We start from the raw sequence: 11,115 nt of genomic DNA, 5'->3' as shown, positions 1-11,115 counted from the left end.
TGCTCGGCAAGACCTGTCAAGTAACGGCCTGCTTGTGCAGAAAGATGCCCCAAAGGGCCCAGCCTCATGACCACTGAGGCCGTATTCCCACTGCAGAGTCATGGGCCATACTTTCTTTGGATGTTCACACCCAAAGACACGGGCCAGCACAGGGAGCTTTTCCAGGGTACCCCGACGTTTGCACATCAAGCAGCTGAGAAGACGTGCTTCTCCAGCCAGTGTGCAGACAGCAGCGAGAGAAAGACCTGCCTTCCCTTCTAGAGAGTGCGACAGCCTCCGCCCTGGAAGAGGTAAGGCTTGGGCGTACAGATCCCCAACTCCACAGCGTGCTGACACCCCGCTGACCATGTTGTCTGCATACTGGTAGGGGCAAGAAGCCTCCATGCATTGGGACTGCCAACGCCTTCTCTGGAATAGAGCCACTGCAGAGAAGGCTCTTGTACTGCAGAGCTGTGCCGTGGGGATCCTGGGGGGCTTGGGCAGCTTGGGAGACAGGAAGATTAGTGTGGGGATGTCAGTCTCAGGCACGCTGTGCTGGGGGCCGTGTAACTTGGGGATAGAGGAGGGCCTGCGATGGACAGGGCTGAACTCTGTCTACTGCACTGCTAGCACGGTGGAGCTTTTGCCCCATCCCTAGCACAGACATCTCTGGCAAGCAGCCATCTGCTGTGGAAGGAGTACCCCAGCACTCACCTCTTCCCAGGTGAGGCTCGTCCCAGTCCTTTCTAAGCTCCAGGCCTGCCCGGGACCTCTGCACAGCATGCTAAGGCTGCACAAGTCCATCGTTCCCTATGTGGCCGAGGCAGCCTTTGTCCAGGCACTCGGGCCAAGGAACGCAGGCTGCCTGGGACGAGGCGACCTCCCTGAGGGCCTGCTGGTGTTTGCCCTTGGGAGTCTTCTCACAAGTCTCACATGGCGTGTCGGACACACGGCATAAGCCTGTGGACCCAGAGGAAGAGGAGCACCCGACTCATCACGGCTGATGATGAGAGGGCAGCGGGCACACGGGAGAGGATGGCGTGTCCGTGGCCTTTAAGAGCCCCACCTCCCCGCGACCCTCCCCTCTGTTGCCTTGCAATCTGGGCCACCCATTTGTAACCTGAGGTCATTTCAGAAACAGCGAAGTTCACACAAGGGCATCCGTACTAGGACACCTTCAGGAGTCTTGTGGGTATGTGTGTGTGTGTGTGTGTGTGTGTGTGAATATGTGAGAGTAAGTGAAGCAGTGTGTGGGAGGCTCAGCTTCAGGAAGTGGAACCAGAAAAGTTGGCTGTGATTTTGGAGTTGCGTGAGACTGTAGTGGGCTGTTTCCTCTGCAGTGTGTACGTTCTCCCTGACAACTCTGCCTGAAGCAGAACTTCGTCGGTCTTACCCACCCACTCTCCCTCTGGTCCCTCGGTTCCCTCCCCTGGACACCAATCCTACAGCCTGCTCACAATCCCTCAAATATGTGTGGCTGCTCCTGAGATCCTGACCTTGTCCACAAGACAGTCTGCATTCGTAGACATCTGAAAACCAGAGGGTAATCAACCCTGGGAATTCCTCTCTGTGTGGCGGTTCAGTCAACATGACTGAGGATGTCACCATGCGGGATTCTGGGGGCACCATCACGGACATCCCCAAACCCTGAGTATTGGACATCCCTGGCCTGTGCTGGCCTCTCCATTTCCTTGAATTTCCTCATTTTCACAGGAAAGATATGAACCTGGGCGCTGGCCTTTCTCTCAGGTTTGTGCCCTGTCCTCCCTCACTCAACTCCCCATTGGTTCAGTCTTACTGACCTCACATGCAAACCCAATGTGTGACCCATCCCTACGGACAATGTCCTACGTCCCGCCCTTCCTTGGAACTCCAATGTGCAGGCACAGAACACTTACACCTCTGGACAGCCGCATGTATACATGGACACGCCCCAGAGCGTACCTGAGCAGAAAACACACACAAACACTTCATGCTGTTTATCTCCCATTCTATATTTCTTCAGATGTATATTCTTCAAATGTATTTCTTCCAATGTATTTCTTCAAAACCCTGCGCCACGTGTCACCACCAGCCTTGTCCTTATTTCGTGGGCAGGAGAATCTTGTGGACCATCGGTGAGCGTCGGAAGGGTTTCCACTGGGGTCCATGAAGTGCGATTCTCCTTCATAGTCTTCTCAAGATCGTGCATATATCTGGGATATAAGGGTACACACAGACAGAGACACACAGACACAACCACACCCACATCCATACACACACACACACACACACACACACACACACACACACACAGGACAGGTGAGAGTCTTATCTTGGCCCTGTTTAAGGTTGCTTGAATGTTTCCAAACGGAAGGTAGAATGGGAGGGTGTCATAAGCTGTGCCAAAGCTGACAAGTGGCTCCAGAAGCCCGACAACATGTGGGATGGTGGTAGGAGGCCTGGGGGTGGGGTTCATGGTCCTGGAATGACCGTTGTCACCGTGCTATCTGATGAGCCAGCTTTGGATGTCCCGCTTTGCTCATTCTTGTTGTCTGGCCCACTGCCCACCTTCAGCCTCCCCAAAGGGGCAAAGCCTCTTTGACACGTTACTTCTTAAGACTCCCTGTCTCAGGCCGATGCCCTTTTGACCTGGTGTCACCTCCTGTGCCACTGTGAGTCTCGGTGCCTCCACGCAGAAGAGAATTGCGCCATGGGCCCCACGGCACACATTTCAGTGCCCACACCCTTGGCTGCTCACCTCTTTCCCTCTCAGTGCTCTCTCCTGGGGCCTCCTCCATCTTGAAATACGGCAGGGGGTTGCGCCAAAGATCCTCGATGATTATCTGGTAGGGGAGACAGGCCAGGCCTCAGGTAGCTGTCCCACGCAGTGGGGGAACCCATGAAAATCACCTCCCTTCCTTGTTACAGGGCCCCACCTCAGCAATCCTGCTAGAGCCGGCAAAGCTGTGGTCAGAGAACCAGTTGAAGAAGTTGAGGCTGCTGTTGTCATGCCTGCGTCTGTAGGCCTCCTGTCTGTACCTTGGGTACCACAGGATGGGACTGGAATGAGACGCCGTATACCCTGCAGGAAGACGAGTATGTGAGAAGGCGCCAGAGAACTGATCACAGTCAACCCTCCACCCACTGCCGCCCATGCATTCAGTGGACACTTACCAGCAAGGCCAAGGACATACTCCTTCGTAACGACTTCATTCTGGAAGTAGGAGTTCTTGCCAAAAAACAGCAGGATCTTCCGGCATTCCCTGGGAAACTTGTGTTCCTCCACCTGCCGTGGTAGGAATGTGGGGCAGAAATGTGAAATCTTGTTCCAGGAGACCCGCCCTCCCCTGAGGAAGGAACACACCACTTCTCCCCACCACCTCCCCCGCCCACACAGCCACCCACCCACACCGCCTCGCACTCCCAGGCCGACCTTCAAATTGGTCATGTGGCGAAGCATGCTTTCATCCTGCTTACTAATCAGGGCTGACATCTGAGGGTGGTTCACAAACTGCTGCAGGTCAAAGAGCCTTCAGGTGCTGGGCATGAGAGACCTGGACCCAGAGAACCGGTGTGGACCGCATCCTGGCGTCCTCCCCCAGGGACTGGCGTCCTCCCCCCGGGCCTCACGCCCTCCCCACAGGCTGCATCCAGGCCCACGGGGTCTCAGGATTCCGCAGGGCTCTGCTAGACACGCACAGGAGGCTGTGCACGCCCAGACGCCCGCATCCACGCCTAGCCTTGTGTGCTCATGAGGACACTGAGGACGCTTACTTCCACACAGCCACACAGCACACATCCGGTCTCGCGCCGACCAGTGGGCATTCGCACCGCCTTCCCCGCAGCAAGATGCTTAGCGGGACCCAGAAACGTGCCCCCGCGCGGCTTTGCGTGGGAAGAAGCCCTCGGTCATTTCCCCGTCCTGGCCTGGACCTCCACCGCCACTCCGCACTCTCCCAGCGCTGTTTCCGTGCCAGGTGCGACGTAAAGCACACGTGCCTCCACCACCCCAGCACTGCCCTCCTCCCACACTCACTGCAGAGCCAGGACCACTGGGATGGTATCATGTTTGCACCTTCCCGGCCACTGGAGCGTGGCTTAGCTCCAGTCCCTGTCCTGGGTTCCTCTAAATGTCGCCTCCCTTTCCTTCCTCTTGTGCAAGCCCAGCCCCCTCTGGACCCTCCACCAGCAGCAGGAAGGATACAGCCTTGGCCCAGAAACCACGGATGCCCTGGATAAGGGCACTTCTCTGTTCCAGATGATGCCGCCGCCTCTGCCACATCCTGAGTTTGAGTCGAGCGTGCTCCCGGCTGGCCTGTTTATTCACGGGCTGTAGCTCTATCTGAAGGGCCTCCAGAGCCTCCAGTGGGGAAGGGCAAGGACGGAGGCCTGTCTCGAACTGCTCCTTCTTATCCTGCTTCACGTGCAGCTCCTGGGCTTCTTCCACCCATCGGCCTTCCTGCTCACTCGGCTTCTGTTCCTCCTCCTCCCGCTCCTCCTCGTCCTCCTTTCCTTCCACCTCCTCCTGGCCCTGCTGCTGCTTCTCCAGCGCTCCCTTCTCCTGCTCCTCTTCCTCCTCGGTTTGCAATTCGGCTCTCCCTTTAATGGCTCCCACGCCTTCCCTTCCTCCTCCCGCTCCTCCTCCTGGTCCTCTTCCCATGCCACTGCCGCCCCCGCCGCCACCGCCCCCGCCGCCGCCGCCGCCCCCGCCGCCGCCGCCCCTGCCATCGCCACCCCTGCCGCCGCCGCCGCTGCCGCTTGTATACCCTGGTGCTCCTGCTCCTCCCCTTCCATTTCCGCCAACTCCTCCTCCTTCCGCTCTTCCTCCTTCTGCTTGGGCTTCTGCTTCTCCTCCTCCTTCTAATCTTTTACTCCTGCTGCCTCTCCCCCTCTTCCTCCTCCTCTTCCTCCTCCTCCTCCTCCTGCTCTTCTGTTCCTGCTGCTCCCCCTCGTCCTTCAGGTCCTCCTCCTCGCGAAGCTGGACCTTCTCCTTCCCCGGCTCCTGCTCCTCGTCCTCCTCCCCCTTCTTCCTCTGGTCATGCCCCTCTTCCCCAGGCGCGTCCTCTTCCGCGGCCGCCACCTCAACCTCCTCCTCCACCAGGCCCCACAGCGCCTCCACCGCCACTACGCCATGCCCAGGCGGCACTGATAGCTCGCTGGGGCCGCCCACCTGCCCCTCGGGTCGGGCCTGGCCTTCCTGCACAGGCTGTTCGCTGGTGGCCTGCAAGCCTTCGGCCTGCGGCACCTCCGGCCCTGCCGGAGACCCACTGTCCCCACGGGCCCTCGTCTCTCGACCGCCCCCTTCCCGGTCGAAGGCGGCATGGGGCCTCCGGGCAGCCCCAGGGTTTCGGAAACACGAGTCGCGCAACATGCGGCCCCGGCCCGAGACACGAACTGTGGCTCCTACCGAAGACGAAGCGGGAGGTGAGAGCACGGCCCCCCCTCCCCAGACCCAGTCACTGGAGCCCTGAGGGCAATGGCTGGCAACTCGCTCCCCCTTCCTCCCAGAGCCCAAACGTCGAGGGGGCGCATGCGCATGGTGCTGTACCCAGGATGCCTCGCGGTGGCTAGCGCTATGCTGCGGCTGCCTCGGGGGCCTTTGTGGCGAGAGGTGTGCGCCTGCGGCTTTGAGGCTGAGGGAGCTCCAAGCCACGCCCAGGCTGCTTCACTGCCTTCAGGACCAATCATAGGGAGGGTGGTGTGCGTGGCTATGGCGGTCCCGCCCCTAGGTCACCCGGAAACTGGGGCGCGTCTGTTGCCTAGGCAGGAAGGCTCTGGGCCCCATGCAGTGCAACTCGTCCCGGGGGCTTGCAGCCGGCCCTCCGTGCCCTCTGGGTGTCCTGTTTGGCGTCTGGCCATGCGAAAGTGACCTTTGCATTCCACGGTGCGCTGGGCACGCGGCTATCTACACCCACGGGTAAAGGGGGACCTCCACGCTCTTCCCATTTACACCGCCACCTTTGTTCACTGTGCCCCTAGTCCGACAACTCCACGGAGCGGATCACTTTGGCTGTCCGGGAGACGCATTTCAGCTGTGCGCCTGCTGTCTGTGCCCCCTGGATTTCCATCTGCTCAGCCTCCTTTGCATACTCTCTACGTCCATCCTTGCTCCAAGGAGACATGTATGCCATGACAGCAGTCTAGCAGTGCCCCGGCTAGGGAAGGTCGGTGACAGGAGGTGTGTGACGTGGAGAGGACGCCACACTAGGGGAGGCTGCGTAGCATGCGCGCTGCTCTTGCCGTTTGTCCCCGTTGCCTGGAAAGTGACACGCTGGCACGCACACACCGCCCCCCTCATGCTCGGCTGCCCATTCCTCCCGTGTGTGGCCGTGCACAGGAAAGACCCGTGGCCATGGGCCCTGGGACTCCTGGAGCTTGTGTCTGTCTCACGGACAGCGGTCCCCTTCCTCCCACAGTGCCTGGCCGTCTTCTCACAGGGACCCTCCCCAGGCCTTCGTTGGCCGTATGTCTGTTCATCCTGGTCCCATTTCCTTTACCACTCACTTAGGTGGCAGGCTGCCATGAGCGTGGGCGCTGACTCAAAACACTGTCCCCCTGTGCCACAGACAGCATGATTTCAAGGGCCTCCGACAGTTATCAGGGGGTTGGGGGATGTAGCTTTGGGACGCAAGTGAGGGACACGCCCCAGGGTCTCCACGAAGCCACGTTACCACTTTGGGGAACCAATAAGCTGCAGAAGGTGTGAAGTGAGGGCAATGATGTGGTCTCCCTCCCTGTCAGGGCAGTGGTGATGTGGACTCCCTGCCTGTCTCCTTCAGACAGCAGCAGCAACAGCAACACACACACACACACCACACAGAGCCACTGCAGGATTGGAGGCTCGAGATGCATTGCCTGGCCAGGCACCACACTCGTGCATTGCCTTTTCCCTTTGGTGGAATGCACTGTTCCCCTCCCTCTTTATGGGACCAGGAGGCTGCCAGGCAGGCGGGGGATTCCAGGATTGCCAAATTGGTGTGCCGGGCCCTCTGGCCAACATGTTGCTTCCGTGACACAGAAGAGGTTCCTCCAGACTCGCTGGGCCACGTCAGGATACGTACGGGGTACAGAAATGCTCCAGGGTGGCTGTGATATATGAGGCAGCACACCACAGCTTCAGGTGACAGCAATGCATAGAAACGCAGGTGGATGGGGAGAGGCTGAACAGGTGGTAGGGGGCTGAGAGGGGGTGGCCACTGTGACAGACAGAGAGGCCAACATTTACCCAGAAAGGGAGACGACCAGGTCCAGTGGTCAGCCCTCAAGCTGCCCTCAGCAGAGGATGTAGGGGGTGGGCACGCCAGGAAAGCAGGCCCAGAGCCTGGTGCACCTGACCTATGCAACTCACTCCCTCCAGAGAAATGGGGCCTGTCAAACTCCCATGCATCGCTGGGAGACCCCGTGGCAGGAACGTGGGAGCAAATCTGGGTCCCAGGTGCAGGGACTGCCTGGGACAAGCAGGCAATGCCCTTCAGTTTGAACAACACCTACCACAATATTGGGGCCCAGGGGCCGGGCCCCAACTTCGCAAGGGGCCCTAGACCAGCCAGGCCTGTCTCTGCAGGGTCATCCAGGAGGATGTTCACCGAGACCCGTACCCTGGCTGGGACCACAAGGCCTTGCGATGATGCCCCTAGGCCGGTCCAGGAGCAGGACCAGACTTACTCACGCTATCTGCTGCCTCCCTCCACTAATCCCCGCTTCCTTGCAGGGAACGTTGGTCCTCCTCCGCTGGGCCATGGAAGGCCCAACCCCAACTTGCCCCTGGCCAAGGCAACACAGGACGAGCGGACCCAGGCAAAGTCCAGGCTTTCCTCCCGTCATGAAAGGTGATCGGCTAGCTCCGTGTCGATCCCAGGAGCGAAGGGATTGCACTCGCTGGACTTGGGCACTTGAGCCTCCCCCTTACCCACCAAGTCAGGAAAGCCCCCAGTCTCTTTCCTTCACTAGCCAACGGCCTACACACACTCACTCAGGCACAAAGATGCACGGCCACGCGGCACGTGGACACAGACACGCACGCGCTGCCAGCACAAACGCTAGGTCTCAGGCAAAAGTACTCACAGGCGCCAGCCACAATACACTCACGGACACTCTACTGGACCTCTGCACTCACGCATGCCCTCTGCCACATCCCACTCACGAGGCTGGCTCCTCCCCACGACCCACACTTGCTTTCCCCCCTCACACCCCACACGCATTTGTCCTGGGGCCCAAACCTGGCTGAAAACTAGGGCAGATTCAGGACTTCCATTGGGTCACGGGAGCTTGCGTTGAGACGCCGAGGAAAGGGAGCCACAACTGATACCAACCTTCCAGTACCAATGGCACTGGAACATGGCATGTGGAGAAACACCAGCCGCGACTAGGTTCCCAGCCTCCTCGGCCCCTGCCCTTTCTTCACACCCTCTAAACACTGGGGAGTCCCTTGGGTTTCAGTACCTCCCAGCTGGCTGCAACCTACAGGGCAAGGGCCAAGGGACTGACCTTTCACAGTTCACATGTATACCCAGCTTGTGTGGGCTGCCTGGAGGCAGTCACGGCTTAGGAGGTCTGGATGTGCTCTGACCCCTGTTACTTACGCGTCCCTTTGTGTGTTCCCTTGCAGCCCTGTGCCATCAGCAGCCTCCTATGTCCATATGGGCATGCACAGCACACGGAAACCCAGATGCACTGATACTGTCCAGGGACAGGACAGAGACAGAGAAAGAGAGACGGAGGTGGGGGAGGGAGGAAGCGTTCCCTAGAGAAAATGATCACAGGGACTCAGAGACAGACAGAGACCAGAGGGACATGGAAGGAGGCAGAGGAAGGAGAGTAAGTCACAACTAGAGATAGCCACAGAAGGGGAGTGTGTGTGTGCGTGTGTGTGTGTGTGTGTGTGTGTGCCGGTGCCTGTGCGTGTGCATGTGTATGAATGGGTGAAATTGTCTGGGACTGAGACAGGGGAGTGGCCACGATTCCTGGACTTTCGAACGCCCTCTTCCAGCAGAATGGAGGCCCGGTATTCTCAGGAATCTCCGTGTTTTCCGGAACATGACTCATTTGCTTTGGGGCCCTAGCCCATCCTCAGGCTAGGAGGGGCATAGAGCGCAAGGAGTGGGAACTTGAGGCATGAGGCTCCAGATAGTCTGGCCCAGCAGGTGGAGCGTCGAGGCCCAAGGTTTTTAAATGCCTGCTGCCTCCTTCTGGAGCCCACCAGCATTTGGGAAGCACGCCCATGGCCCCGTGGCCCTTCGGACACTGCAGTGGCTGTGGCTGTGGCTGTGGCTGTGGCTGTGGCTGTGGTGGAGGTGGGGCAGAGGCAGGGCAGTGAACTTTTTGACCGTGGGTCCTTGGGGTGAAGGATCTCCAGACCAGACCCAGACAGTTGGCTGCTGTTCAGGAACGATCAGCAGGAAGGGAAGTGGGCGTGGCTCCAGCATTTGAGCCCCTCCCTCCCCTTCCCGGGTCTGGAGGCAGTTCTCTGCCTCCCCCTCCAGGGTGGCCTCCCTGTTTGGTCCATGTCCTTTTCCGCTTTGTCATCGACCACAACTGTCCCGTGGGATATCTCATATCGGAGAACTGGTGCTACAGATCTCACCTCCCTGGGGAGGAGCCAAGATGGCAGACAGCATGGAAGTTTCTTAAGTGTCTCGTGTGCCTGAAATACAGCCAGACCAACACTAAACCATCCTACCCACCCAGGAAACTGACGGGAGGAATAGCACAGCAATCTGCATATCCTGAACCACAGACTTCAACAGGTACGTGGCATGGAGAAGTGAACTTGGAGAGCGAGGAGGCTCAGGAAGGGAGGTGCTTCTGTGCCCGCAGAGGCGAAGGAGACTGCGCAGGTGGAAATTTTACTAATTTTCTTTAATACGCTTCTACATTATTCTTTCCTTTCGTGTCTATATTCACAAATTCTGTTTTACTCCCATATTCTGCTTTTAGTCTATTTCAGTGTTTTGATTTTTCAAATTCTCACAACATTTCCCTTTGTAATATTTTTTACTTTCTAAATTTTTCTCCACTCCCACTTTTTTTTCTCTCGTGTCAAACCCCTTTCAACACCCAGATGAAACATGCCTAGAATCTAGCATCATTCGTTCCCTTTTTTACGTGTGTGTTTTTAATTTTTTACTTTTAACATTTTATAATTTGAATAGTTCATTTGAATTTTCTACCTCATGAGTTCCTTTTCTCCCTTCAAAATGACGAAAGGAAGGAATTCACCCAGAAAGAAAGAGCATGAAGCAACGAGAGCCAGGGATTCAACCAACACAGATACAAGCGAGATCTCTGAAGCAGCATTTAGAAGCACGATGATAAGAATACTAGCTGCGGTCCAATGTAGATTAGAGTCCCTTTGTGCAGAGAAAACATGAAGTAAAGGCTGGCCAGAATGAAATTAAAAATGATATAACTGAGCTGCAATGACGGATGGATGCAGTGGTGTGAAGGATGGATGAGACAGAACAGAGAATCAGCGATACGGAGGACAAACTGATGGAGAATATGGAAGCAGGAAAATCGAGGGAGATTAAGGAAAAGAGCACGGTCGAGCAATTAGAGAAATCAGTGACTCATGCAGAAGGAACAACATCAGCATCATAGGGGTCCCGAAGAGCGAGAGAGAGAAATAGGGGCAGCAGGGTTAGGTGAGCAAATCAGAGTGGAAAATTTTGCTAACCTGGGGAAAGACACAGCCATCAAAATCCAGGAAGCACCGAGGACCCCCATTAAATTCAACAAAAACTGACCCTCAGCAAGGCAGCAAGGCATATCATATTCAAGCTCACAAAGTACTCAGGCAAAGAGAATCATGAAGGCAGCAAGGGGAAACGAGTCCCTAAACTACAAGAGAAGATAGATCAGGTTTGCCGCAGACCTATCCAGAGAAACTTGGCAGGCCTGAAGGGAGGGGTAGGATTTGTTCAAAGTGCTGAATTAGAAACTTACGCAGCCAAGAATTCTTTATCCAGCAAGGCTGTACATTCGAAATAGAAGGAGAGAGAAAAAGGTTCCCAGACAAACAAAATTTAAAGGAGTTTGTGACCGCTGAATCACACCTGCATGCAATTTTAAGGGGGGACACTCAGAGGGGAGAAATGATTATCTATCTATCTATCTATCTATCTATCTATCTATCTATCTATCTATCTACCTATC

General features: G+C 56.8%; 1 protein-coding gene across 1 annotated transcript; it reads right to left on the bottom strand.

Annotated features, from left to right (window-relative positions):
- Positions 1-1,952: 1,952 nt before the first annotated feature.
- Positions 1,953-5,332, bottom strand: LOC147570852 (testis-specific Y-encoded protein 3-like). The gene is made up of 7 exons (XM_086696733.1): positions 5,257-5,332; positions 4,166-4,473; positions 3,395-3,472; positions 3,136-3,247; positions 2,898-3,043; positions 2,720-2,804; positions 1,953-2,174 (listed from the first exon to the last, which is right to left on the bottom strand). Exons 1-7 carry the CDS (start codon positions 5,330-5,332, stop codon positions 2,146-2,148), a joined length of 834 nt encoding a protein of 277 aa, XP_086552859.1. The 3' UTR covers positions 1,953-2,145.
- Between the last annotated feature and the right edge of the window lie 5,783 nt (positions 5,333-11,115).

This window comes from Puma concolor, unplaced genomic scaffold (genome assembly GCF_028749965.1).
Source record: "Puma concolor isolate L17-30 unplaced genomic scaffold, mPumCon1.1.hap2 unalloc_scaffold_8, whole genome shotgun sequence".
NCBI classification, from domain to species: domain Eukaryota; kingdom Metazoa; phylum Chordata; class Mammalia; order Carnivora; family Felidae; genus Puma; species Puma concolor.
Note: the sequence above shows the minus strand (reverse complement) of the source record. Positions and strands in the feature narration are given on the sequence as shown.